Here is a 27,044-nt window from a genome sequence, read left to right as displayed (position 1 = left end):
TGTCCCAACTGGGCTCAGCCTCCGTCCTCACAGGTGGACCGGCAGATGGCTGAGACCAGAGAAGAGAGGAGCCAGGCATCCCCAGCCTGCCCCCGGCTGCCAGCCCTGCTCCCGGGTAGAGAGCTGCCCCTGGTGCTGGGGAGGCCCTCGCAGGACCGCCCCCTGGACTAAGGCCCGGCGGAGGCTGGCGCCAGGCGGGGGGCGGGGTGAGGGGGCTCCCTGGGGAGGGAGGGGCCGTGGGGCGGTGACGTCGCCGAAAGTCGGGTCGCAGCGCGGCCCCGTGGAGGTCGTGAGCCCTCCCCCCGGGGGCGTGGCGAGGCCGGGCCATATAGGCCGGCGCTGGCCGCCGACGGGCGAGCTTGTGGGGTGGCGACAGGTAGGGTAGGACGCGTCGTCCCCGTGTCCTCGCTCGTGGGCCTCCCGGAGGCCGAGCCGCCGCTCCGGTGACTATCATGTGGGCACTGGAGAGGCGGGGACCGCCGCCCTTGACCCGGCCTTGGGCGCTGCCCACCCTACTGTTGGCTCTGGCGGCACAGGGGGCGGGGGCGACGGCGACGGCGACGGCGGGCGCGCTCACCTACCCGTGGCGGGACGCGGAGACCCGTGAGTGGCTGGTGTGCGGCCAGTGCCCCCCGGGCACCTTCGTGCAGCGGCCTTGCCGTCGGGATGCCCCCACGACGTGCGGCGCGTGCCCTCCGCGCCACTACACGCAGTTCTGGAACTACCTGGAGCGCTGCCGCTACTGCAACGTCATCTGCGGGGAACGCGAGGAGGAGGCGCGGCCCTGCGACGCCACCCACAACCGCGCCTGCCGCTGCCGCCCCGGCTTCTTCGCCCACGCGGGCTTCTGCCTGGAGCACGCGCCTTGCCCGCCCGGCGCGGGCGTGACTGTCCCCGGTGCGCGGCCGGGCTGGCGGGCGGCGGCCTGGGACTTCAGCCACCGGTGAGGACGGCACCCCTGGCTCCCCCTGACCCCTTCCTCCCCATCTCGTCCCCAGGCACCCCCAGCCAGAACACACAATGCCAGCCGTGCCCCCCGGGCACCTTCTCGGCCAGCAGCTCGAGCTCGGAACAGTGCCAGCCCCACCGCAACTGCACGGCCCTGGGCCTCGTCCTCAACGTGCCCGGCTCCGCCTCCCACGACGCCCTGTGCACTAGCTGCGCCGGCTTCCCACTCGGCACCCCAGAGCCAGGGGGGCCAGGTGAGCAGGGGAGGGGGCGCGCGAGTCAGAGGAGGTCAGCCTGTGTCCGTTGTCCCCAGGCCAGAGTCCAGCCCTGAGGTATGCAGCGTTTATCCAGCCTCTGGGAGGGTCCTCCAGAAACTTACCTGGGGAGTCCCCTGCGGTGGTGGCCTGGCACCAGTGCCTCCGCAGGCCACGCCAGCCACCCACCCACCCCCCTTGGGAAACGGACTCCCAGGGAGTTTAAACTGCATCTCCCTTCCCACCCCTGCACGCTCTCTGACCTCTTCTTCCGCCTCTGCACTGGACCTGTTAGTGGGCAGGGATTTCTCCCTTGTCGGGTGTCCCTCCCCTCCACACCCAGAGCACACGGAGGCCTCTACCACTGGGTCCTGACCCCCCCCCCCCCCCCCGCCCCCGCAGGAGCCGAGGAGTGTGAGCGCGCTGTCATTGACTTCGTGGCTTTCCAGGACTGGTCCTTCAAGAAGCTTCTGCGGCTGTGGCAGGCGCTCAGGGGCCCAGAAGCACAAGGCCTAGTGCCATCCAGGGAGGGTCGCAACGGCCTGCAGCCGAAGCTGAGGCAGCAGCTCCTGGAGCTCCGTGAGGCGCAGGCTGGGGCGCTGGCTGTGCGGCTGCTGCGGGCCCTGCGCGAAGCCCGGCTGCCTGGGCTGGAGCGCAGTGTCCGCACACGCTTCTGGGCACGCTGAGCACCCCGCCCGCCCCCTATTTATTCTGTTCCCAGGCTGGAGCTCCCACATGGGCATCACACCAAAAGTGACTTACTAAAGTAAGCTCAACCGACCGGGGTCCCATTACAGTAACAAAGTTTATTTTTTATAAAGCCGTTATAAAACGGATCGTATGAAACTTTGTGCCATGTCTACCGGGTGCTGGCGGGCACGTCTGGTGGGGAAACAAACACCTGCATGGGCTTTCTAGCGTCCCATGCTTCCTCTGGCTGCTGGTCACCCCAAGTGGGATAGACCCTCGGTGGGAAGGACTGTCAGGGCCAGCGGGTGGCAGGTGCATCCCTTCTGGCTGTGGGCACAGTGGAGATCCCTGAGGCTCATCCCATGACCCCAAGTCATGCTTTGTGCGTAGGACAGCTGGGGGGGGGGGGGGAGTGTCGTGAGGGTCCTACCCAGTCTAGGGGCTCTTGCTGTGGAATAGGACCCAGCTTGGACTGGCCAATGTAACCTGGGCTGCCAAGAGACCCTTCCCCCTCACCCTGCCCCTCCACTTGAGCTCCACCCAGTCCCTGCAGGCAGGGAATTTCCCAGGAGGGGACCAGCCAAGGACCTCCCCTAGGCCGGGTGTATCCCACGTGCTTTCTGGGAAACACGGCTTTTCCCCACAGGAAGGCTCAGATGAGGGCTGGAGTGCTCCAGAACAACCTGGCCGACTCCCAGCCCTTCCCGTGAGCCCTGGAGCCTGGCGCCTGATCCCCATGATAGGTCCCAAGGGGGGGGGGGGTGGGACCCCACAGCCTATGACTCCCCATGAGTCACCTCACCTGCATTCCCACCCCCAGCCCTGACTCAGCCTTTCTCAGTAGGCCCTCCAAGGCTGCCACCTCAGAGGGAGGGTAGTCTAGCAGGGTCAGGGTTCTGGCTCTGGCACTCCCACGGAAGCAGGAAGGTGGTGCCCAGACAGGCCCTGGGTCTAACCTGGGAGCCCTTCGTGCTGTGGTCACTGTGCCCAGACAGTTGGGAGCCCACCACCCAGTCCTGGGGTTCTGGAGGGACAACAGACAGCAGCGACTCAGACTGCCATTTTCTGGCATACTCCACCCAGTGCTGGCCAATCAGCCTCCTGCCCAGGGCTAGGCCCACTGGGTCTTGCCAGCTCCCACAGGGGCCATGTGGTGAGGGTCCCAAGGACCAGCCTCACCCGGAGGGACGGTTTCCAGGCACAGACCCGGAAATGGGTTTTTAGCCCGTCCCCAGACCTGACGGGGACCCCACCCCTCACCTCCAACTGGGAATCAAGGCCCATCCCACAACTGGCCTGGGCTCCACAGGAACCTAGCTGGCCTTTGGAACACCCATGCCGGTGTGCCCCCCACAATGGCCACTGGCTGTCCTGCACCAGCGGCAGACACGCTCAGAGGGAACACCCACTCCCTCCCTGACTGGACGGGAGGCCAGGGGAAGAGGACACGGGGCCTCCCAGGCAGATCTCCCCCACCCTGTTCTGAGGCATCAGAACCCAGGGCCCCGCTGGCCTCCAGCAAAGTGGACCAGGTCTCCCTCCTCCCTCAAGATGACACCAGCCCCCAACCCATCTCCAGGCCCAGAGGGGACGGAGACTGAGGACAGACACACTTGCCCCACCAGCTTCCTCCATGGGTGAACGGCACAGAGCAGCTCTGGAGCATCTCGTTTCCAGACAGGTGCCCCTCCGCCCCCTGGGCCAGGCAGGCCACACTGCTGGGGTGGCGGCTCCAAAGGGCCAGGCGGCCCGCCAACACCAGCAGGCTTGGCAGGGGTCTTGTGGGGGTCCCCTGGTGGCACCCAGCCTGGCCCTGCTGCCCCGATTCCCCCTCAGCAGAAGCCTCTGCATGCCCACACTTTTACGGACACAGGGAAACGTTTGTCTTAAAGAAAAAACAAAGCAACTGAAAAAACCAAGAGCAAAGCAAACCCGACCCCCAGGCCTGGCGGCTCAGAGCTGGCAGGAGCGCTCCTCGGGCACTCAGGGGTGAGCTGTGGGCACCAGCAGGCACCAGCCATGCCTACGTGATGTCCCTCTGCCGCGGTGGCCGGTGCACGTTCCGCACAACGCACTTCACCATCCACTCGATGCCCTCGCGCACCCCTTTGCTGTGGAGACAGTAAGCATGAGGTGGGGCCAGCCCGGCCTCCAGCCCACAGCAGGGAGAGCCCCACTCACCCGGTGAGGGCCGAGCAGGCCTGGGTCAGGCAGTCGCGCCTGCCAATCTTGGAGGTGCAATCACTGAACGCAGTCTTGATGTCGGGGATCGAGAGGCAAGTCTGGGGGAAGGCGAGGCTGTGAGGGGCAAGGTCGCAGGCGCTGCAGATGTCCTGCTCCTGGGGCAGGACGTGGTCTTGGTGGGGAGGGGCCGGGCTCAGGGCCTCTCTGCCTAGGAGAGGCCCTGCAGTGAGCAGTCTCGGGAGGAGGAGCAGGTGGCACGGAAGGGCTGCAGGAAAGGGACCGCAGGCGGAAGGAAGCCATCTCCGACGCACCCTGACCCTAGAGCGCCTCTGCTGCGGAATCAGGACACTGCCCTGCAAAGCCCTCTCCACACAGACTGCCATTGAGCATCCACTGGCCAGCTGAGGCGATCCCAAGGGCAGCAGACAGGCCGAGATAGGAGCTGACTCTCACCCTGGGACGCCTCTGCGTTTCATGACCACCCACGCCAGCGGCAGAGGAACACTGCCCGCCCACCTGCCTGTGCAGAGAAGGTGCCCCGCACGAGAGGCCCAGGTGCACCTAGAGCACACCTGGCCTGGGAGGTCCAGGACAGGCACCCTGTCCCAGCCGTCAGTGGGACGTGCTTCTGCTGGGGACTGCCCTGTGGGCATGCTGTAGTGAGCTCACCTCAACGTCCTGCTTGTTGGCCAGCACCAGGATGGGGACACCGTCCAGTGCCTCACTCGTGACCATCTTCTCTGGAGGGGGCAGAAAGGGGGCAGTGAGCACCCTTGATCTGCCTGTGGCTGCCGAGGCCCACCCACCCCTCTACACCACACGTGCGCTCTCTCTTGGCCACAGCCCTGCCTGACCTGGTGTGGGCCCCATCTCCCACCAGGGCCAGCTCCAGGCACCTGGGGTGGGCAGACTGGACCTGACCATTTCCCCAGCCCCGAGCCGGGTACACCGAGCCGGGCTGTACCCACCGAACGCTCGCTTGGACTCGGACAGCCTCTCCTCGTCTGTGGAGTCGATGACATAGATGACACCGTGGCATTCCGCGTAGTACTGGGGAGGGGCAGAAAGGGGGTGCTGGGCCACAGGCACTTGGCCACCCCAGGGCCAGCCGCCAACTGGAAGGCCCTTCCGAGGTGCCTTTGGGGGGCAGAAGGTAGGGCAGAGTGAGGCGGCCCTGGAGGCCTTTGGGAACAGCTTGCTGACCTCGGGCAACACTGTCATTTCCCAGGTACCGTGCCCCCAAACCCCACTTCAGCATCTGCTCCTGAAAGCCACCCACGATCGTCGGTCTGATGGTGGCTGGTGGGGAGGGGGCGGGGGAAGGATAGGGTGTCCCCATACGGCCCTGGAAGTGGAGGGAGGATGCTAGCCAGATCACGTGCCAGTGTGGACAGCAAGCCGATGGCCATACTGCTCGGGAGCCACGCAACAGCCACCGAAGGGAGGGAGGGGCGGCGCCGAGGACCAGACCAGCAGCACTGAGCTCTGCGGGCCGGACTGGGGCAGGAGGCAGTTAGCCCAGGCACGCACACAGCAGCGGCATCAGAGCCCAGGCCTGGGGAAGTGTCACGCGGCAAAGGGAATCTCAACAGATGGACAAAATGGGGCGCGTGGGGGCAAGCCCTTGGAGTGCGGGGCATGGGTGACGCAGCCACACGTTTGGTAAGCCCACATTCTACCTAATCGAAAAATACAACCCGGAAGCGTCCCCGTCTGGCAAGCAGACAGCAGCATCTCTGCCACTTTGCCCCCAGCTGTCACTAGAGCCCGGAGGCCGGGGACACCCGCACGTTACACGCAACGGGACGCCAGGTGCCAGTTCGCGGTCCGCGAGCTGACGACCCCACAGATGCGCAGGCCTGACAGCTCCGGGGAATTCTCGGGGTGTAACGAGGGCAAGCTGAAAGCGACCGCCCCAGCACGAGACAGGCTTCAGCATCCACACTCGCTACAGGAAGCCCGACACGCGTGGCCGTCTGGATCCCGCAGCCCGCAAATCACACAGAAGCAGGGACCCCTGTAGCATACGTGCTAGGTGGTGTGAGGGCTGCAGGCCCTATCTTGCTGCTGAGAGCTGGGAGTTGGCGGGCCCTGCGACAGAGGTCTCTGTAGCAGGAAGGGGTACTGCACGGGGTTCACGGCACGCCCGGGGAATCCCCTCACAGCCCTCAGAGCGTACGACCTGGCCTGGCAGACGGGTGTAAGGTGATGGCCGGCGGCACCGGGAGCAAGGGAGCTGGGCACTGGGGGCCGAGCAGGGGTAGGACTGGGGGCACAGCGGGCTGCCTCCGCCCCACGGCACCCTGATGGCAGCGTCACCCGTGACCGCACGACGGAGAGCTTTCGGGTGTGGCCTGGAGGGAGGGAAGTTAGAAGAGCCCCTGTGGCAGGCACGGGTAGTCTGCCAGTCTGTTTGCGTGCAGCCCGAGGCTGGTACGTGGACAGACCCAGGGACGAAACGATGGCCACCCCAATACAGTGCCAAGGTGTCAGACTGTGCAGGGGACCAGGCCCCGGGACAAGTGTCTAGGAAGGGGTGGGGGTGGCAGGAGCTCTACTTCCCATCCATCCTGGTGACCCACAGGGGACCCCGCTGCCCATCCTCACAGCTCTGGGCCCTACAGGGTTGGGGATGTGGTCACCACCAAGGCTCCCCGTTCCCTAGGGCCCAGCCAGAGACCTGCTAAGTCACAAACCCCAGTCGTCTCCTGGGCATGTTGGACAACTGGCGTTCAGGAGCCAGCAGAGACCCCACGCTGGCGGGGATAATGGACACTACCGGCGGGAGGCAAGGCACCCGCTCCACAGGGAGGCCGGAAAGCTCATGAAGAACCTAGTAGGGTCAGCGACCAGGGGCGCAGACTCTTGTGACGAGCCACACCATCAGCAGGAGCAGTAGCTGGAGTGGGGGACGCTGCCAGCCGCAGAGCCTCCTCTCTCTCTCTCTCTCCCCGCCTGGCAGAGCTACGCCCACCTCAGGGCATGAGTGCTAAGCGGTGCACGGTGGGCCGTGGTCCAGGAGTCCGGGGGCAGGCAGCGCACCCAGCAGATGAGCCCGCGGGTTCCTGCGGCACCTACTTTAGCCCACCAAGAGCCACCTTACCAAGTCATAGCTGCCCAAGGCAGCCCATGTGGTGACCCACGAGGCCGTATGAGTCCCAGTCGGCTTGGCCTGACGTGGGAGGCTGTGAGGAAGGAGTTCTCCTGCCGGGCTCCCTGCTGGCCCGGCCACCTGAGCTGGCCCTTCCCCTCCCCAGACCCGCATTAGCCCAGCTCCCATCTCAGGTGCTGGCCCTCAACACACATCCGATGCCCCAACATCTGTCTCAGCGTCTGCTCCCGAGACCCTGGCCTGCGACACAGTGTCAGGAATATGGGTCTTGGTTCAGAAGAGCAGGCCCCGGCTTCACTCTGCTTCAGTGACCTTAAATAGCCAGAGAACCTGTTGGTGACCTTCCGGCCACGGGACGGAAGCCAGCCTCCTGGAGGGAAGTCGGAACAGAGGAGACACTTTAGAGGAAAGCCAGGAAAAGGTGACCGGGTACCAGGATCTAGACGCTAGTTCAAAGACACGGGTGACTAACGAGAGTGCAGATGAGCGTGTCCGTGCCCCTGGAACTGGGGCAGGCACATCTGTGCCCCTCGCATTGGCTGCACCAAATCCACTGTACCAATCCACCAGGAGGGGGACGCCTGAGGGAGAGGCTAGGTCTGTCCTGCTCGCTGCTGGACCCCAGTGCCTGGCACAGGGCGAGCTGAAGACAGACCTCAGGGCTGGGGTGTGTGGGAAAAGCAGCACGGCACCGGGGCCCTGGAAACACCCCAAAACCTCACCAAGAAAAAAGGCAGCTGTTAAAGGCCTCTGAAAACATCCTCCCCTAATGGGGAAGAGGCCACCGCAGAGGCCAGGTCCCAAGCTACAACTGAGGGAAAGGGCCTGAGCAGACGGACTCAGCCCCAGCGGGGAAGCGGAGTGTCCTGCTGTCATCGTACCTCCCCCACACCTGTTTCCTGGCCAGCTTTCGTCTTGTCCTGTGGTAGCAGCAACATCTCCAAGTCAAAGGGAATCAAGTACATCCTTGCTCTTGGGGGAAGGACTCGGGAGCTGGGATAGGACGGGGGGGGGGGGGGGGGGGGGGGAAGCCCGGGGAACAAAGCGGGTGACAAAGCTACCAACAACAAAGAAAAAAGGGGAGTCTGAGGCCTTACGAGGAAAGGAAGCGGCCAAGGGGTGTCACCGGGGGAGAAACGGCCTGAGAACAGGAAGTGCGTGGCCAAGGACCCTACACAGCGTTTATCTTACCTTGTCCCACAGAGACTGCAGCTCTTCCTGGCCCCCCAAGTCCCAGAACATGAGGCGGGCCTTTCCCACGTCCACAGTGCCGACTGGGGAGAGAAGAAGACGGATGAGGCTGCGTGTTCTGGGTCCCTGACGTGCCGCCTGCCAGCTCCAGGAGAGGAACGAGCCACTCTGGTGCTCCCCCCACCATCTGCCCAGTGCGAACTGGGATAAAAGCCTCACAGGGCCCTGCCCATCTGCCGGCTGGCCTGCGGACATCACAGCATCCTCAGGGGTCTGCCCCACAAACCCACAGCGCTGAGGGACCCCCTTACTGTTCAGACCCACGGTGGTGGTGATTTTGGATAGGCTCATCCCCTTGTAGTTCTTGTTAAACCGGGTTTTTGACTGCTCCAAGAACGTCTGACGAGAGAGACAGACAGACAGCAGGTAAGGACTGGGATCCTTTCCAGTCTATTTCCCAAACATCCCTTCTTGGGCCTTTTCCTTGAGAACAAGGCAGAACGGAACAGTGTTTTTGCTCCTAAAGCAGCTGGAGAGGACTCTGGGCAGCAGGTACACCACCACAAGGAGCACGGAGGGGGTGGTGACAGAGGGACGGGCACACACCGTCTTGCCGGCATTGTCCAGGCCCAGGATCAGGATGCAGTACTCGTCCTTCTGGAACATGTACTTGTACAGGCCCGACAGCAGCGTGTACATCCTGCCCTGGGCACCCGGAGAGACGCGTCACACGGGGCGAGCGGCGGCCGGGCCCGACCCCTCCCCTTCCGTGTACGCCCGCCGCACTCGCCAAGTCCGGCGCCCCCTCCCGTGGCGGCCCCCCTCCCCCTCCCCGGCACTCGGCCCTCAGAAGACAGGTCCGGTCCCGATCTGCGTCCCGGCGGTGACGTCAGGCTCCCCCGAGCCCCAGGACGCCCCGCCCCCGGTCTGGGCCACCTCGGAGGCGGCGCGCTGCCGGGCAGCCAGCAGGTGCGGGCCCGCCCTCCAGAAGCGGCGGCCGCGCGGGGATGGCGGGGCGGCGGCGGCCCCCGAGAGGCCGCACGGCCGGCAGGTGGCGCGGAACGACCGCAGGGGGGGGAGGACGCCCGGGCCCCACGCCCCCGACCTCCGCCGCGCAGCTCCGACACCGGGTCTCGGGCTCGCGAGCCGGCCGACACGCCGACCGCGAGTCCCCGCCGCGCCCTCGGGCCCGGGCGGGCGGCAACCAGCCCCGCGGCCTACCTCGCGCCCGTCCGGGCCGCGGAACCGCCGCGCGCCTGACCCCGCAGACCCGCGCTGACCCCGCGCTGACCTCGCGCGGCGCCCGACGGGAGGCAGGCGGGCGGCTCGGGGCGGGCGGAGCCGTCCCGGCGGCCCCCGCGCGCCTCATCCCGGCGGTCTCCGCGCCAGGCACTTCCGGCGGCGGCGGCGGCTTTCGGGAGGAAGTGCCGGTGGGCTGCGAGGGCGGAAGCGGTGCGCTGGCCGCTCTAGCCGGTGAGGCCCGCGGGGTCTCTATGGCTGTGGCCGGGAAGCCCGCGCGGAGGCGGAGGGGCCCCGCCCGGGCGAGGGGGCGCGATCTGGGGCGACGGGGCCGGGGCCCGAGGTGACAGGGCGAGCGGAGGCGGGCTGGGGCTGGGGAGGCCGGGGGTTGGGGCGGGGGGAGAGGGGTGACCTGGGGGGCGAGGGCGGGGAGCGCCGGGCGCGGAGGGAGGGGAGCCGAGGCCGCGGGGCCAGCGGCTTTTCCACTCGGAGCTGATGGCCTTGCCGGCCCTTTTTCTCGTCCCCCAAACGGGAGGGAGAATAGCAGGCTGCGGTGAGGGACTGCGGAGTGCAGCGGTCGGCGCAGGGCGCGGCGTCGGCCCCCCAGGGGTAGCCCGGCAATAAGGGCGGCAGGTCCGGGACCCCTCGGCTTGTGTTCCTTGCAGATCTGAGGCCCCGAGGACGCGCTCCTGCCTTCGTTCCGTCCAGGATGGACGAGGAGAGCCTGCAGACCGCCCTGCGGACCTATGACGCCCAGCTGCAGCAGGTGGAGCTGGCTCTGGGAGCCGGCCTGGATCCCTCGGAGCTGGCCGACCTGCGCCAGCTGCAGGGGGACCTGAAGGAGCTGATCGAGCTCACCGAGGCCAGCCTGGTGTCCGTCAGGAAGAGCAAGCTGCTGGCCACGTTGGACGGAGAGCACCCAGCCCGGGGCGATGCTGAGTACCTGGCTTTCCAGGAGGCCGTTGCTGAGGGGGCGCAGGGGTCTGTAGCCCCCAGGGCAGAGCGGGAGACGGCTCCTGAAGGGGAGGCCAGGCCGGAACCCAGCAGGCCTGGGCAGGAGGAGGAAGAGGGAGAGGACGAGGAGGAGGAAGAGTGGAGTGGGAGGAAGGTGAACGCCCCCTACTACAGCTCCTGGGGCACCCTGGAGTACCACAACGCCATGATCGTGGGCGCAGAGGAGGCGGACGACGGCTCGGCAGGCGTGCGGGTCCTTTATCTCTACCCCACTCACAAGTCTCTGAAGCCCTGCCCGTTCTTCTTGGAGGGCAAGTGCCGCTTCCAGGAGAACTGCAGGTAAAGCCTTTGCATCTGGGGGCCCACGGAGTGGGGGAGGAGGGGCAGGCTCAGGGTCACAGTGGGTCCTCTGCCCGCAGGGTGCCGACAGAGAGAGGGCTTTGGGGGCCGGGGGATCCTCACAGCCGTGTCCTTGTTTACGTGCCCCCTGGATTTCCGTGGGCAGATGGGGAAGTGTGGCAGGGCTTACCTTGCAAAGAACGGCCCCCCGCCGGCCGCTGGTTTTGTTCAGAGTGAAGCCCGCTGCAGTACAGGTCCCCGCCAGCGCCCTGGCTCCGCCACCCAGCCTCCTGGGTGGCCGGCGTTTGCCAGTCTGCTTCAGTGCTTTTCCCCGTGCTGTGTGGCTTTCTCTGGCTTGTCTCAAAGCGGATTCTAGGAGTTACTGGTTTTTTCACCTGTGAACACTTAAGGACGTACCCCAACAAGATTGTCAGTCACGTTTTGTTTACGTTGAAGTTTCCGTGGCTGTCGGAACGACGTCTTCTGTGTCTTAAGTGTGTAACTTTGCTTTTGCTTCTTTTTACTTTGTCTTTGGAAGGAACATCTGCTGAAATCTTTCGCAGGTAATTTTCTTTTTTGGTCAGTAGTGCGGAGACACCGTTCCTAGGTCTTCGGTTGGCGTCTTTCCTTGTAGGCTGCCGCTGGGCCCGTAGCATTATCTGGCACATTTTTCCTCGCTTCTTTTTTTCTCTAAGTTTTACTGAAGCGTAGCTTACGTACAGAAGGGCGCATCCACCGTAGGTGTGCCCGATGAGCGCGCGTGGAGTGGACGCACCCACGTGCTGGGGAGCAAGTGGGTCAAGGAGCAGAGCGGTGAGCCCTCTGACCTCTCTGCCGTTGGTCCCTCTGGGGCACCTCCACGCCCCTGGCGACGCATCCGGGCGCTGCTTCCTCTGGGCCAGGCCCTGGTCCCAGACTTCCGCGTGCGTGAACTCATCCGTACAGCAGCCCTGCGAGGTGGGCCCTGCAATGGCCGAGGTTGCCGGGCTCGGGGAGGTGGCTCGGGAGCCTGCGCCAGGGGACAGGCCAGCTCTGAGATGGCCCCTAGGTGCTGTACCTTCCCGGGCTGCTGCCGTGTTAGCTTTAGGCCTAATGCGTCCCGCAACCGCGCTCGCCTCCACCTAGGAGCAATCGGCTATTTGCTCGCGTTTCCTTTGCATTTTTAAAAGTGATATAAAATAGGTAGAGTTGAAGCACCCTTTGACTCCCCACTCTGTTACTGCCCCCTCCCCACCCCAGGGGGCTGTCATCCTCACAACTCCATTGTGTTTCTGGTGTGTGTTCTTCACAGATGCGAGCGTATATGCGAAGGCTGCATATTTGTGCTGTTTTTTTTCTTTTAATGTTTAATACACGCGTGTTTAACGTCTATTTTGGGAAGAGAGAAGGAGACACAGAACCCGAAGCAGGCTCCAGGCTCTGCACTGACAGCACAGAGCCCATCGAGGGGCTCAAACCCACGAACCGTGAGCTTATGACCTGAGCCGAAGTCAGAGGCTTAACACACTGAGCCCCCCCCAGGCACCCCATATTTGTGCTGTTTCTGAAACAAGTGTATCACACGGTGTGGTTCATTTTGTAATTGGCTTTGCTCACTAGGCACGTTTGTGAGGGGCATCTATATTGGTGTTTACAGAGCTGTCTGCTAACTGCTATTTTTTCTTGTGAAATGCTACATTTTATTTTTTCTGTTTCCTTTGGGGTGTTTTCCAGTTTTTATTTATACAAACAACTGGCTGTGAACATCTCAGTGTCTTTTCTGTTCCTGCTGAGAATTTCCCCAGGACGTGACGTCGCCGGGGTGCAGAGGACACGCAGTTTCTGGTCCCAGGTGTCCTAGTCCTTTTCTTTAGTCTTCTCTATAACCACCGGTGGGAACGTTATCCAACTTGCAGATTCCTGCCCGCTGACAGCTGGGAAAACGGTCTCATGATTGGATTTGTATTTCCTAGATGCTAGTGCGGTAGAGTAGCTTTCGATACGTTTGTTGTAACTTAGTCTGTAGGTTTCGATCTCCTCTGTAAAACGGAAAGGAGAACTGGTTTTCACAGTGGTTCGGAGAATGAAAGACGTCAATGTGTGCAAAGAGTCTAAGATAGCACGTCACACGTTGTAAGTTCAGAGTGGGTATAAACTTTCATCTTGCCGCAAAATAAAATCCGACGTGGGAAGTAAATTCATAGCCTGGGGATTACTGTAGCCCCCTGGCCACCACCACTCAGTGAGAACTGCCGCCCCCCCCGAGGCCCCCTCCGTGTACCTCAAACCAGACATGGCCTGCTCTCTCGTACAAAAATCACCACTCTTCCAGACTTTTATTACAATCACCTCTCTGTGTTCCTTAGGGCTCATCACTCAAGTGTAACTGTTTTGTAAGTGCCCTAGTGTAGTCTCGCTCACTAAGCTGCCGAGTCTGAATCTGGCTGTCCACACCTTTCTGCCTGCCTTTCCTGGCCTCACGGTTTATTGAGGGAGTGGGCCCTTTGCCCCGTCACTGAACACCCCTGGTGGGGTCCAGCACGTCCCTCTGCGAGCGGGCAGCTGCAGCCGGGGACCATACGCAGGCTCACACCCTTTGGCGAGACAGCGGGTACGGTTCTTTCATCAGGAGCTACTTGCTGCCTCATGTGGTGACATTCGCGGTGATCGATCCCTTGGTGATAAGTGCCTAATCCACTGATGTGGTGGGGATTGCAAAGTAGACATCTTTCAGTCCATTTGCATTTATTACCTTTAAAGAGGCTTTCCGTCATCTGTGGTTTGGCTCCCCAGTGTTAACCGTTCACATAGGAAATGCAGGACAAATGCTGGATTTTCCTGTTTGATTTCTTTCTTTCTTTCTTTCTTTTTCTTTCTTTCTTTCTTTCTTTCTTTCTTTCTTTCTTTCTTTCTCTTTCTTTCTTTATTTCTTTCTTTTTCTTTCTTTCTTTCTTTCTTTCTCTTTCTTTCTTTCTTTCTTTCTTTTTCTTTCTTTCTCTTTCTTTCTCTTTCTTTCTTTCTTTTTCTTTCTTTCTTTCTTTCTTTCTTTCTCTTTCTTTCTCTTTCTTTCTTTTTCTTTCTTTCTCTTTCTTTCTTTCTTTCTTTCTTTCTTTCTATAGTGTATTTGAAACCAAGTAAGTAACATAATAGTGTATTAATGGTTTCAGGAGTAGAATTTAGTGATTCATCATTTACGTACAACACCCAGTGCTCACCCCAACAAGTGTCCTCTTTTTTTTTTTAATTTTTCTTAATGTTTATTTATTTTTGAGAGAAAGAGAGACAGAGCACAAGCAGGGGAAGGGCAGAGAGAGAGGGAGACACAGAATCTGAAGCAGGTTCCAGGCTGCGAGCTGTCAGCACAGAGCCCAGCAAGGGGCTTTAACCCACAAACCGTGAGATCATGACCTGAGCCGAAGTCGGACGCTTAACTGATTGAACCACCCAGGCATCTCCAACAAGTGTCCTTCCTCCTTAATGCCCATCACCCCCTTTAGCCCATCACCCCCCCCACCTCCCAACCCTCAGTTTGTTCTCTGTATTTAAGAGTCTCTTATGGCTTGCTTCTTGCTGTTTTTATCTTATTTTTCCTTCCCTTGCCTAGGTTTATGTGTTGTGTTTCTTAAATTTCACCTAGAAGTGAAATTGTACGGTGTTGGTCTTCTCTGATTTATATTGCTTAGCACAATATGTTGTAGTTCCATCCACGTTGTTGCAAGTGGCAAGATTTCATTCTTTTTCATCGCTGAGTAATGCTTCATTGGGTATATATACGTATACCACATTGTCTTTATCCGTTCACCAGTCTGTGGACATTTGGGCTCTTTCCGCACTTTGGCTATTGTTGATAGTGCTGCTATAAACATGGGGGTGCATGTGTCCCTTTGAAACGGCACGCCTGGATCCCTTGGATAAATGCCTAGTAGTGCAATTGCTGGGTCGTCGGGTAGTTCTATTTTTAGTTTTTCGAGGACCCTCCATCCTGTTTTCCAGAGTGGCTGCACGAGCCTGCATTGCCACCGACAATGCAAAAGAGATCCTCACTCTCTCCGCATCCTCACCAACATCTGTTGTGGCCTGAGTTGTTAACGTTAGTCATTCTGACAGGGGTGAGGTGGTATCTCGTTGCGGTTTTGATTCGTATTTCCCTGGTGATGAAGATGTTGAGCATCTTTTCGTGTCTGTTGGCCGTCTGGGTGTCTTCTTTGGAGAAGTGTCTGTTCATGTCTTTGCCCATTTCTCCAATGGGTTATTTGTTTTCTGGGTGTTGGGTTTGATGAGTTCTTTATGGATTTTGGATACCAGCCCTTTATCTGATAGGTCGTTTGCAAATATCTTCTCCCATTCTGTCAGTTGCTTTTTAGTTTTGCTGATTGTTTCCTTCCCTGTGCAGAAGCTTTTTATCTTGATGAGGTCCCAGTAGTTCATTTTTGCTTTTGTTTCCCTTGCCTCCGGAGACATGTTGAGTAAGAAGTTGCTGCGGCCAAGATCAAAGAGGTTTTTGCCTGCTTTCTCCTTGAGGATTTTGATGGCTTCCTGTCTTACGTTTGGGTCTTTCATCCATTTTGAGTTTATTTTTGTGTCTGGTGTAAGAAAGCGGTCCAGGTTCATTCTTCTGCATGTCGCTGTCCAGTTTTCCCAGCAGCACTTGCTGAAGAGACTGTCTTTATTCCATTGGATATTCTTTCCTGCTTTGCCAAAGATTACTTGGCCATACGTTTGTGGGTCCATTTCTGGGTTCTCTATTCTGTTCCTGTTTTCTTTACGTAGTTTCCAAGATAACGAGTTGGTTTTCTTTCATGGTGAGAAAGTAATGAATTAGGTTTAAAAAAAAATATTTCCAGGGGCGTCTGGGCGGCTCAGTTGGTTGAGCATCTGACTTGGTTTCAGCTCAGGTCATGATCTCACAGTTTTGTGGGTTCAAGCCCCACATCAGGTTCTACACTGGCAGCCCAGAGGCTGCTTGGGATTCTCTGTCTCCTTTCTCTCTGCCCCTGCCCCACTTGCACTGTCTCTGTCTCTCTCAAAATAAATAAACTTAAAAAGATGCTTTTAAAATATTTCCAGTATCTTTACGGACTCATGGATTTCAATATATTTGACAAATTTCAATCTCTTGAGATTCTGATCCTTACTGAGATTCAAGCTGTCCCATCTGGAATCAATGACGTCTCCAAGAAGCCCTGGCTTTGTTTTTTTCTTTTCCTTTTCTCTTCTTTTCTTTTTTTTTTTTGAGAGAGAGAGAGAGAGAGAGAGAGGGAGGGCGCAAGTGATCGAGGGGCAGAGAGAGAAGTGGGGCTCACCGGGGCTCATGTTTTACACGAAGCAGGGCTTGTGTTCACCCAAAGTGGGGCTCGAGCTCACCCGACATGGGGCTGAAACTCACGAACCATGAGATCAGGACCTGAGCTGAAGTCGGATGCTTAACCGACTGAGCCACCCAGGTGCCCAGCCCTGGTTTCCTTTAATGGGAGATGGTTTTGCAAGACAGTGCAAGCACTGGGATACTCTTTGTTACTGGGCAGTCGTTGTCCTGGGTCTTTTCAGGACACAGAGCTAAGAAGTCTAGGTGGACGTGTGCGTCTGCGTGTATAAGCGTGTGTGTGCACACGCCACGCACCTATTTTTTCAGGACAGAATACCTTGTGAATTCGGACTCCTCTTTCCAGTTCCGATCAGGACTGTGGCATTTTTACTTAATCTTCTCTGGACCACATCTTTATTTCCTTCTCTGCTTCTCAAGGGCATGGCGGACCCTAGATGTCCCATCCGGACTTCTTGGTTTCACCTTGTCTTACACACGTGACACCGAGAGTCCCAACAGCCACTCTTTGGTGGGATGACTGACGACTGCCTCGTGTGGCCCCGCAGCGTCCCGTGTCCTCATCTTCCTCATGCTCAGCCGTAGTTCTAGAAGGAATTGCGTGTTTCATGCTCACCAGCGTCCCACGTGTTGGTGTCTGTCTAGTCAGTTCGGTTGTCTGAGGCTCATTTTCTATTAGATTCCTCAGGACGGGCTCACGGGAATAATATTCCCAGAGATCTGGCACACTGATACGTTTTTGTTTGTGTCTTTTCGTCTTTTTTTGTTTTTAATGTTTTTATTTACTTTTGAAGGAGACAGAGACAGAGCATGAGCTGGGGAGGAGCAGAGAGACAGGGAGACATAGAACCTGAAGCAGGCTCCAGGCTCTGAGCTGTCAGCACAGACCTGACCCGTGGCTCGAACTCACGAAACTGTGAGAGCATGACCTGAGCCGAAGTCAGACGTTTAACTGACTGAGCCACCCACGCACCCCTGTTCTTTTAGTCTTGAAGATGAGTCTCGTTGGATATGAAATGCTCAGCTTGCACAACTTCCTTTGAATGTCTTAAACATGTTACTCTGTTTTCTTGTTACGTGAGGTATTGTTGAAAAGCTTAATAGTGATCTGACTTGGGGCGCCTGGGTGGCGCAGTCGGTGAAGCGTCCGACTTCAGCCAGGTCACGATCTCGCGGTCCGTGAGTTCGAGCCCCGCGTCGGGCTCTGGGCGGATGGCTCGGAGCCTGGAGCCTGTTTCCGATTCTGTGTCTCCCTCTCTCTCTGCGCCTCCCCCATTCATGCTCTGACTCTCTCTGTCTCAAAAATAAATAAACGTTAAAAAAAATAAAAAAAAATAGTGATCTGACTTTATTTCCTTTGTAAATCACATGCTCTAATAGTGTAAGGTAAGGGTCCAATTTCATTTTTTGTATGTGGATGTTGCTTTGCAGCGCTATTTGTGGAAAAGACTGGTCTCTCCCCATTGAGTGGTCGTGACCCGCTTGTTGAAAATCCGTCGTTATGCACGTGAGGGGTTACTTCTGAGCTCTGTCTCCTGTCTCATCCGTCTGTACGTCTGTGTTTAGGACAGCGCTACCTTGTTGTGATGGAGCTTTGAAATCAGGAAGTGGTAGTTCTCCAACGTTTGCTCTGTTTTTCGGGATTCTTTTGGGTATCGAAGATCCTTTGCAATTACATGTGAATTTTAGTATTTATTTATTTTTAACTTTATTTGTGAACGAACATGCGTGTGTGTGTGCAAGCAGGGGAGGAGCAGAGGGAGAGAGAGAGAGAGAGAATATCTTGTGCAGGCTCCATGCTCAGTGTACGTTCCATCCCCAGACCCCGGGATCGTGACCTGTGCCAAAATCCAGAGTCAGACGTTCAACCGACTGAACCACCCAAGCGCCTCTAAGGCTTCATTCGCATCCAGCACAGAGCCCGACACAGGGCTTGAACTTGACCTTGAGATCAAGTCCCTGAGCTGAGATCAAAAGTCAGATGCTTAACCTACTGAGCCACCCAGGCGCCCCCGGGTGTTTAAAACCACCTTGTCTGTTTCTGCATAAAAGACCATTGGGATTTTCATAGGGATGTATGGAAACCGCGGATCAGTTTGGGGACTGTTGCCATCCTGACAGTTTTAAGTCTTCTGACCATGAACATGGGATGTCTTTCTATTTATTTAAGTTTTCTTTTATTTCAACAGTATTGTATAGTTTTCAGGTTTTGGTCAAATTTATCTCAAAGTACTTTGTTCATTTTGATGATGTTATAAATGAAACACTTCCATTTTTTTTTAATTAAAAAAATTTTTTTTAAGTTTTACTTATTTAAGTAACCTCTACACCCAACGTGGGGCTAAAACTCGTGACCCCGAGATCCCGAGTCACATGCTCTTCTGATTGAGCCCAGCAGGTGCCCCTATTAATTTCATTTTTATTATTTTTGTGTGTGTGTGAAAGAGCACTCACACACGAGTTGGGGAGGAGCAGAGAGAAAGAGAGAGAGAGAGAGGGAGAATGAATCTTAAGCAGGCTCCACACTCAGCACAGAACCCAGTGCAGGGCTTGATCTCGTGACTGTGAGATCAGGACCTGAACCAAAATTGAGAGTCGGCTGCTTAACCGACTAAGCTACCCAGGCGCCCCAGATTTCGTTTTTAGATTGCTCATTGCTAGTGTATTAAAATACAACTGATTTTTGTGTGTTGATCTTGTATCCTGTGATATTGCTGAATTCATTTATTAGCCCTAATAGGACTTTCTATGGATTACTTAGGATTTTCCTCTTTAATTTAAAGTTGTTTTTTTTTTTTTTTTTAAGTTTATATATTTGTTTTTGAGAGGGAGGGAGGGAGGGAGGGGCAGAGAGGAGGGAGAAAGAGAGTCCCAAGCAGACTCCACGCCATCAGCACAGAGCCCAGCTCAGGGCTTGAACTCACAAATTGTGACATCATGACTTGAGCTGAAATCAAGAGTCAGATGCTTAACCAACTGAGCCACGCAGGCTCATCCCCTATTTAGGATTTTCTATACAGATATTCCCCCACTTTTCAAAAGTTCATGTTACACCACTTTTATGAAAAATCTACATTAGTAACTTTCAACATATTGTCATCGTTGGACCCAAAATAAGTCTCTTATAGATAGCATAGAATTTGATGATTCTTTTTACCCATTTTTCCAGTTTTGCCTTTGAATTAGAGTTTACCTCACTTACATTTAAAGCGGTTACTGATGGGTGTCTGGGTAGCTCTGTTGGTTGACCAGTTGACTCTGGATTTCGGTTCAGGTCATGATCTCGCGTGGTTCATGGGTTCGAGCCCTGCATCGGGCTCTGTGTTGACAGCCTAGAGCTTGGAGCCTGCTTCAGATTCTGTGTCTCCCTCTCTCTCTGCCCCATCCCCACTCATGCTCTGTCTCTCTGTCTCCATCAAAAATAAATAAGGGGCGCCTGGGTGGCTCAGTCAGTTGACCGTCCGGCTTCGGCTCAGGTCATGATCTCACAGTTTGTGGGTTTGAGCCCCACATCGGGCTCTGTGCTGACAGTTTAGAGCCTGGAGCCTGCTTTGAATTCTTGTCTTCCTCTCTGTCTGCTCCTCCCCCACTCATGCTCTGTCTCTCTCTCTCCTTCAAAAATAAATAAAAACATTAAAAATTTTTTTTTTTTTTTAATTTTTTTTTTTCAACGTTTATTTATTTTTGGGACAGAGAGAGACAGAGCATGAACGGGGGAGGGGCAGAGAGAGAGGGAGACACAGAATCGGAAACAGGCTCCAGGCTCTGAGCCATCAGCCCAGAGCCCGACACGGGGCTCGAACTCACGGACCGCGAGATCGTGACCTGGCTGAAGTCGGACGCTTAACCGACTGCGCCACCCAGGCGCCCCAAACATTAAAAATTTTTTAAAAAATAAATAAGCATTTTAAAAATTACAAAAAATTATTTTAGAAATTAAAAATAAGTAAAGTGGTTACTGATGGGGAAAGACATCTCAGTCATTTTGTTCTTTGTTTTCTTCTTTTTTTGTTTTTAGAGATTTTATTTTTAACCAATCTCTACACCCAACGTGGGGCTCAAACTCCCAACCCGGAGATCAAGAGTCACACATCCCTCTGGTTGAGTCAGCCCGTCACCTCCTTCTGTGTTTGCTGTGGGCCTTCTTTCTGCCGTTTGCTTCTCAGTGCCTCTGTTACTGCTTTCTTCAGCAACACCGGCTTGTACGTTTACCCACGTAGTGGCCTGTGTCAGCGTTCGCATGGCTTGAGTTACCGTCTCGTGTCCTTTTGCTTTGGTCTGAAGGACCCACACGGGCACCCCTTGTGGGGCAGGTCTGTTAGCAGCAGACTCCCTCAGCTTTTGTTTATATGGGAATGTCTTAATTTCTCTTTTGAAGGATAGTTTTGCCAGAGATAGAATTTTGGTTGACAGGTGGTTGTTTTTTTCTTTCAGGACTTTAAATCTGTCATCCCGCTGCCTCTTGGCCTCCATTGCTTCTGATGAGAAATTGGCAGTTAGCCTTCCTAAAGATCCCTTGTACGTGAGGAGTGCCTTCTCTTTTGCTGTTTTCAGGGTTTTTTCTTTGTCTTTGGGTTTAAGGAACCATAGCTCTAACGGGGTTTTAGTAACGTGGTGAGATGTGAGGGAGGGAAGCAGTCTGCGGTCCTCCAACCAGATCTCGGTGCCTCTGGATCATGACCCTCACCCCCCACCCCCGTCAGGTGGGGCAGGGTGGCCAGACTGGGCTGGATTTGGGCGTTTCCCTGACCTCCTGTGCAGTTAGGCTCTGGTTCGCCAGTCTCCCCTGAGGACGGGCCTTGTTAGGAAGAGCCAGTGCTCTGAGGTTTTCAGAATATGCCCCCTTCCCCTCCCTCTGCTGGGGCACAAGACGAGTTTTCTCCAGTCTTCACCCGAGTAAAAGCCACGAACTCTGGAGGCTTCAACTCAGACTTGTCCACACCCAGCCACAGTGAAGGTTGTCTTTCTACTTCCGGGGCCTGCCGTGGTGACTGCTGGCGGGTCACTGGTCTGCTGAGTGGTGATTCTCCACATTCACCTTTTGGCCTCCAGTTTGGCATAGCAGTTTGCTGCGTGACCTCACCTCTCTTGCGGATCTAAGAAGAGTTCTTGAATTTTGGTTTGTTCGGCCTTTCGCCTTTGGTTGGAGCAAAGGGGCCACTCCCCAGCTCCTGACGTGCAGACCGGAAGCCAGGGGTGTCTGGTCCGATGAGGGTTTCATTTCGGCTGTTGACTTCCCAGCTCTGCAGATTCTCCTTCCTCCCTTTTACACACTTTGCGTTTACGTGTCAAGAATCAGTTTCCTGCATCACCTTCATACGTTTCTAGTTAGTTCTTGGAACATACGCTATCTGTGTTGAGGTCTTTGCCGCATTCAGCACTTGGGCCCGCTCGGGTTCTCTTACCTGCTTTTGTTCCGCACTGTGGGTCACACCTTGCTGTTTGTTTGCGTGTCTCGCAAGTTTTATTGAAAACTGTTCGTTTCAGGTAATACGTTGTGGCAACTCTGGACTGTGAATCGGCTTCCTCAGTATTTTGTTTCATTTTAGTATGTTTTCTGGGCCCGCGTTACAGAGTCTGTGCCCCTCCTAGGGTGCAGCCTCTGATACCGCTACTCAGATCTCTTAATACGTGTTTCCTTTTTAGCCTGGCTCTTTGGGAGTCACCGCTCTGTCTGCATAGCTTAGTGGCCAGCCAGTGATTTGGGCAGAAGTTATTCTCCAACACTCTTGCCAAGGAGGCTTCTCCCCATCAGCCAGTCAACTTATGTGGGCTGGGGCGGGGGGCACATCCATAGTTCAGCCAGCCCCCAGTCTCCCTCTGTTTCCACTTAGCCGTGGCGTCTCTTGGAGCCCCCGATACACGCACATCGTTTCCGAGAGAATCGGGGATGCTCGTGGGTGGAGCCCTTCTGTGGTTCTTTCGTGTTCAGGGTCTCTACATCCCTGGTAAATACCTCCCTGCGACACACCAGTGCCCGCTCCACCCGGGCTCCCAGCACGAGCCATCGCTGTTCTCTACTGGTGTTCCGGGCCCTGGGTCTCTGCCCCTGTCGCGCTTCCACCCCAGGGGCAAGCAAGAGGCAGCCCCCACGGCGCAGGCACAGGCGCTCCCTGCTCCCTTCCCACCCCAAAGGTGGGCGTTTCCTCAACCATGACGACTTATCTGTGTGTCATCCGTTTCGTTTCATTTCCAGAGCCCTGAAGCTGTGAGTTTTGACAATGGCGCTGAGGTTTAGCCTTGTTTTTCTATACTTGGCCACGGCTGGAACCAGAACCTTCCTTATAGTTCTACATGCTTGTTTTCAGGTTCAAGTGTTATGTATTCTGGGATGTATTCCTGTGAATGTTGTGATGTAGGAGATTGAGTTGGGTTTTTTATGTGGGAAGCCAATTTCTAATCTTTTCCTTATGAAACCAGCCATCCCTCCTTTGATGCCTTGTGTGTGGCTCTTTGCCCGTCACACAGAAAGCTGTGTGCACGGTGCTCTTTTCCATTCCATCCATCAGCTTAACCATTCTTCTCTTAGTTTTATTTATTTATTTATTTATTTTTTCAACGTTTATTTATTTTTGGGACAGAGAGAGAGACAGCATGAACGGGGGAGGGGCAGAGAGAGAGGGAGACACAGAACCGGAAACAGGCTCCAGGCTCTGAGCCATCAGCCCAGAGCCCGACACGGGGCTCGAACTCACGGACCGCGAGATCGTGACCTGGCTGAAGTCGGACGCTCAACCGACTGCGCCACCCAGGCGCCCCTCTTCTCTTAGTTTTAAATTCACATTTGTGGATATGCCAGTCACTACTCCCTGGGGTTAGAAATTTAGGTCATTTCCAGGGCACCTGGGTGGCTCAGTCAGTCGAACATCTGACTCTTGATTTTGCCCCGGGTCATGATCTCAGGGTCGTGGGCTCCGTGTTGGACCTGCTTAGGATTCTCTCCCTCTGCCCCTCTCCCCCGCTGGCATGCTCTCTATCTCTAAAATAAAAACTTAAAAAAAAAATGTAGGTTATTTCCAAGTCTTTTGTATTTGGTTAATGTCTTTTGGGGCACATCGTTGCATACTTTCATTATTATTTTTCTAGAGTCATTTCCTAGAACCACTTCCCCAGGTTAAGGAGTGTACCGAATTTTCAGGCTTCTGTTATCACCGGAGAGTCCTGCAGAAAAGTGTAATTGGTGGTGCCCGTGGGTGTGTGTGTGCGCGTGTGTGTTGAAGTGGGTATTTAGTTGGATTCAGTGGGGTTTGTTAACACACTGCGTCCCTCTCAGTTGAGGAAGGGTTTTCAGGCGGAGTCACTTCTGCAGTACGTTTGGGGCCCAGCCGTGCCACTGCACTCGGTCATTGGCCGTGTCCTGAGGGCCTGAGGACGGTCCAGGACGAGAAGGAGCTGCCTGGAATCCCGCAGGGAGGTGTCTGCGGCCATCTTTGCCCACCCCTTCCTTGCCGTTCCCTGTGTCACTGCCGATTCCTGCCCGGAAGGACTGCCATGTGTCACCGAGTAAATGCCAGTCCTTGATTGCTTTTGTAGGGTTACAACTGTTTCCTCTTTGAAATGCCGGCACAGTAGAGTGGATGTGTGGTTGTCTTTCATGCCTTTATTTGGCAGAGTTGAAGCTTGTAGTCCTTTGTCCCCACCGTTCTTCCTCTCTCCTCCTCCTCCTCCTCCTCCTCCCTTCCCCTCCCTTTCCCTCCCCTCCCTCTCTCGGTTTTGGTTTTAATCTCACTGGTTCGCTGATAACTAAAGGTCAGGACATCACTGTTGCAAGTGGGTTCTCCTACAGGGTTTGGGAAGGACTCCGTCCTGTGAGCTCACACGCACAAACACACCTGCCTTGATCATCTGCTCGTGCCGGGGGCCTCCTGTCTGGTGGGGTTCACACCGCTGTCTGCCCGCCACATAGTTACTGTAGCCCAGAGAGCTGGAGCGTAGCGGAGACATCTTGTCCTCAGAGCGGCCAGACCCACACCGAGACCGAGAGTGTGCGTGCGTGTGTACACGCACATAACGTGTCTGTACTTACGTGCAGGGGTACGTGTGTGCATGCCTGTGTGTGTGCGTGTGCATGGATACGTGTGTCTGTTTGTCCCCCGTCTCTCCCACCCTTCAGGCTGCGGCCCGGACCGTGGACATGGCCCTGGGTTCACTCGCCCCTGCTGTGCCCTGTCTGAGCCCCTGCCCCCTGTGGTTCTCTTGGCAGGTTCTCCCATGGGCAGGTGGTCTCTGTCGATGAGCTGCGCCCCTTCCAGGACCCGGACCTGAGCTCTCTACAGACTGGCTCTGCGTGTCTGGCCAAGCAGCAGGATGGCCTTTGGTACCCAGCCCGGATAACTGGTGAGGCTGCCCTTCCGGGAAGGCCCTGTCCGTGCTTCCCGTGTGATAATTCCTGTAGGACCACTCCTTTGGTTAGGCGTCAGGACCCTGTTCCGTGCCCAGAGGAGCAAGACCACCCTTGACCTTGGCCCCACCTTCCTTCCGACTTCCAGGGTGGTTCCTACCACCTGTTGAGGCCACTGATCTGGCCTGTCTTCGTCCCCTGCCTCCAGATGTGGATAGCGGCTACTACACAGTCAAGTTTGACTCACTGCTGCTGAAGGAGGCCGTGGTGGAGGGGGACAGCATCCTGCCCCCACTGCGCACAGATCCCACAGGGTCCTCGGACTCAGACAGCGGCGATGCGGACGACCCCAGCTATGCCAGAGGTACGGCGGCCGTCCCCGAAGTCAGGAAGGTGGGGCATGGGGAGGCAGTGGCGGCAGCAGCCCGAGAGGCTTCCGGCTGGCGGGCACCGTGAGCATCTCGCCAGGGGGCTAGAGAGTGTGACCGCAGTGAGGCGGGCTGTGTTCAGGGGGCTGCGTGCAGTCGTGCTGCGGAGGCATGGAGACACACCCTAGGAGGTGGGGGGAAACGTGACCACGTGCGGGGTCTTGTCTTCAAGGAGCACACGTGACCACTACAGGTCCACACCCTGCAAACCAAAGCTGTGGCTGCCGGGCACGTGGGGTGTGGGAAAGGACCGGTGGGGCGTGGGGGTGCGGGAAGGAGTGGCTCCTTCCACTAGGGTCCCCACACGGGCCGGGTGTCCGCGTGTCCAGGCGGCCGGCGGGCAGGAGAGTTTCAGAAGGGCTCCCGGCGGGGCCATCCCGCCCTCCCGAGGGGTCAGTCAGGATGTAGGGGGGAGGCGTTCCAGCGGGATCTGTTCTGTGAGGTGGTGGGTTCGGAAAGCCCGTGTCCACGGTAGCGGAGGGGAGGACTGAGCCGTGAAGTAGGCGATGACTTTTTACGAGGGGACGAGGGGAGCTCCCTACTCCAGAAGGTGGGTCAGGGGAGGGCCCGTGTGCCGAGGAGCTGCCGTGTGACCTGTGGGGGGAGGGCTGGAGCAGGTGGGGCCGGAGTCTGCCGTGCCTCCTGCCTCAGATTCACGGGCCAACGATAGGTCTGGGCGACCGGCGGAGAGCCCGAGGTGCAGGGGATCACGGCCCCGACCCAGAGCTGAGCTCGGGGGCTGACGCTGGCTGCAGCCCAGGTGCTCCGTGGGCAGGCAGTGGGGCCCAGCCGTCGCCCTGTTTCCCGCAGTGGTGGAACCCAGTGCTGCCGACCACGGGACCTGCAGCTCTGCTTTCGCCGGCTGGGAGGTGCACACACGGGGCATTGGCTCCAGACTCCTTGCCAAGATGGGCTACGAGTTTGGCAAGGGTGAGTATGTGCTGCACTGGGGCGGCGGGTGTCACAGCGCAGCTCAGGGGTCCCGGAGCAGTAGCGCTAGCCCTGTGTGCCCCCAGGTTTGGGCCGACATGCAGAGGGCCGGGTAGAGCCCATCCATGCCGTGGTGCTGCCTCGGGGGAAGTCGCTGGACCAGTGCGCAGAGATTCTGCACAAGAGGACGAAGGGCAGCAAGGCTGGCATCCAGAGGCCCCCGAAATGCCCGCGGAGAGGGGGTGGACGCCCTCCCCCTCGTAGCGTGTTTGACTTTCTGAATGAGAAGCTACAGAGCCGGGCCCCTGCGACCCTGGAGGCGGGGGTGGCCTCCCCAGGGAGGAGGGGCAGTAAGGAAACGTACCACGCCAGCAAGAGTGCCAAGCGGGCCCTGAGCCTGCGGCTCTTCCAGACTGAGAAGAAGATCGAGCAAGCCCAGCGGGACATCCGGGGCATCCAGAAGGCCCTTGCCCGAAACACCGGCCGGTACGTGTGGGGCCAAAGTCAGGGCAGAGGGCCGCCCCAGGGTGGAGATGCCTCCGGCCCACAGCTCACACGCAGGAGCCTGCTCTGACCCGAGGGTGGTGGCTGTCTGAGGAGGGTCTGGATGACGGGAGGAGGACGGGCAGTGGCCACGGTGCTGTGGGGGCTCGGTGGCCGTGGCCCAGCAGCCCATCCTGAATGGCAGGCTCCTCTCTAGGCACAGTGTGACGGCAGCCCAGCTGCAGGAGAGGCTGGCGGGAGCCCAGCGGGAGCTGGGGCAGCTCCAGGCCCAGGAGGCAGGCCTGCAGCTCGAGCAGAGGAAAGCAGACACCCACAAGAAGATGACGGAGTTCTAGAAACCCCGGGCACACACAGCGGACAGAGCTCAGGGACCCCAGCTCCGGGCTGCCTTCTGGAAGACCAGCCGTCACCCAACAACCGGATGCTGCTGGGAGAGGGGCCGGCCTGCTGCCAGGCCAGCCCCCACAGTCAGCCTTCTCGCTGGCCTAGGGCACGTGGACGCTGCTGAATGGAGACGGCCCTGCAGGGCTCACTTCTGGACACTTGCCTGCCCGTTGGGCCCACCTGCCAGTGTCTTAGGGAGTCTCTTTAGCAAGGACATTAAAGTGTTGTGTTGTGGTGTCTTTCA

General features: G+C 57.4%; 3 protein-coding genes across 17 annotated transcripts; 2 read left to right on the top strand and 1 right to left on the bottom strand.

Moving 5' to 3' along the window:
• The first annotated feature begins 225 nt into the window (after window positions 1–225).
• On the top strand, window positions 226–2,038 carry TNFRSF6B (TNF receptor superfamily member 6b). Its single transcript, XM_045443914.1, has 3 exons — window positions 226–897; window positions 999–1,202; window positions 1,605–2,038. Exons 1-3 carry the CDS (start codon window positions 453–455, stop codon window positions 1,886–1,888), a joined length of 933 nt encoding a protein of 310 aa, XP_045299870.1. The 5' UTR covers window positions 226–452; the 3' UTR covers window positions 1,889–2,038.
• ARFRP1 (ADP ribosylation factor related protein 1) lies at window positions 1,989–9,722 on the bottom strand. 13 transcript variants are annotated; one of them, XM_045443920.1, is made up of 8 exons: window positions 9,601–9,721; window positions 8,986–9,084; window positions 8,704–8,778; window positions 8,380–8,462; window positions 5,045–5,213; window positions 4,746–4,816; window positions 4,074–4,190; window positions 1,989–4,003 (listed from the first exon to the last, which is right to left on the bottom strand). In XM_045443920.1, exons 2-8 carry the CDS (start codon window positions 9,076–9,078, stop codon window positions 3,916–3,918), a joined length of 696 nt encoding a protein of 231 aa, XP_045299876.1. In that variant the 5' UTR covers window positions 9,079–9,084; window positions 9,601–9,721; the 3' UTR covers window positions 1,989–3,915. The 13 variants fall into 13 exon arrangements, 12 of the variants coding, with proteins under 12 accessions (XP_045299876.1, XP_045299880.1, XP_045299877.1 ...); XM_045443924.1 differs by having other exon boundaries at window positions 5,045–5,126; XM_045443921.1 differs by having other exon boundaries at window positions 4,074–4,174; window positions 8,691–8,778; window positions 9,601–9,697.
• ZGPAT (zinc finger CCCH-type and G-patch domain containing) lies at window positions 9,313–27,039 on the top strand. 3 transcript variants are annotated; one of them, XM_045443904.1, is made up of 7 exons: window positions 9,313–9,348; window positions 10,284–10,911; window positions 24,417–24,550; window positions 24,763–24,918; window positions 25,793–25,912; window positions 25,999–26,398; window positions 26,613–27,039. In XM_045443904.1, exons 2-7 carry the CDS (start codon window positions 10,328–10,330, stop codon window positions 26,749–26,751), a joined length of 1,533 nt encoding a protein of 510 aa, XP_045299860.1. In that variant the 5' UTR covers window positions 9,313–9,348; window positions 10,284–10,327; the 3' UTR covers window positions 26,752–27,039. The 3 variants fall into 3 exon arrangements, with proteins under 3 accessions (XP_045299860.1, XP_045299859.1, XP_045299861.1); XM_045443903.1 differs by lacking the exon at window positions 9,313–9,348 and adding an exon at window positions 9,693–9,852; XM_045443905.1 differs by lacking the exon at window positions 9,313–9,348 and adding an exon at window positions 9,852–9,961.
• The last annotated feature ends 5 nt before the right edge of the window (window positions 27,040–27,044 follow it).

The sequence above is a fragment of the Leopardus geoffroyi genome, chromosome A3, assembly GCF_018350155.1.
Source record: "Leopardus geoffroyi isolate Oge1 chromosome A3, O.geoffroyi_Oge1_pat1.0, whole genome shotgun sequence".
NCBI lineage: Eukaryota > Metazoa > Chordata > Mammalia > Carnivora > Felidae > Leopardus > Leopardus geoffroyi.
Note: the sequence above shows the minus strand (reverse complement) of the source record. Positions and strands in the feature narration are given on the sequence as shown.

Bases quoted from the DNA above. Each gene is read 5' to 3' on its own strand.
- TNFRSF6B (XM_045443914.1), top strand. From the start codon at position 453: ATGTGGGCACTGGAGAGGCGGGGACCGCCGCCCTTGACCCGGCCTTGG. The intron at 898-998 runs GTGCGCGGCCGG...TCTCGTCCCCAG, and splicing joins CGCGGGCGTGACTGTCCCCG to GCACCCCCAGCCAGAACACA. The intron at 1,203-1,604 runs GTGAGCAGGGGA...CCGCCCCCGCAG, and splicing joins CCCAGAGCCAGGGGGGCCAG to GAGCCGAGGAGTGTGAGCGC.
- ARFRP1 (XM_045443918.1), bottom strand. From the start codon at position 9,078: ATGTACACGCTGCTGTCGGGCCTGTACAAGTACATGTTCCAGAAGGAC. The intron at 8,463-8,690 runs GTAAGGGGGTCC...TTCTCTCCCCAG, and splicing joins CACCACCGTGGGTCTGAACA to TCGGCACTGTGGACGTGGGA. The intron at 4,817-5,044 runs GTGGGTACAGCC...TGCCCCCTCCAG, and splicing joins CGAGTCCAAGCGAGCGTTCG to AGAAGATGGTCACGAGTGAG.
- ZGPAT (XM_045443904.1), top strand. From the start codon at position 10,328: ATGGACGAGGAGAGCCTGCAGACCGCCCTGCGGACCTATGACGCCCAG. The intron at 24,919-25,792 runs GTACGGCGGCCG...TGTTTCCCGCAG, and splicing joins CGACCCCAGCTATGCCAGAG to TGGTGGAACCCAGTGCTGCC. The intron at 26,399-26,612 runs GTACGTGTGGGG...GCTCCTCTCTAG, and splicing joins CTTGCCCGAAACACCGGCCG to GCACAGTGTGACGGCAGCCC.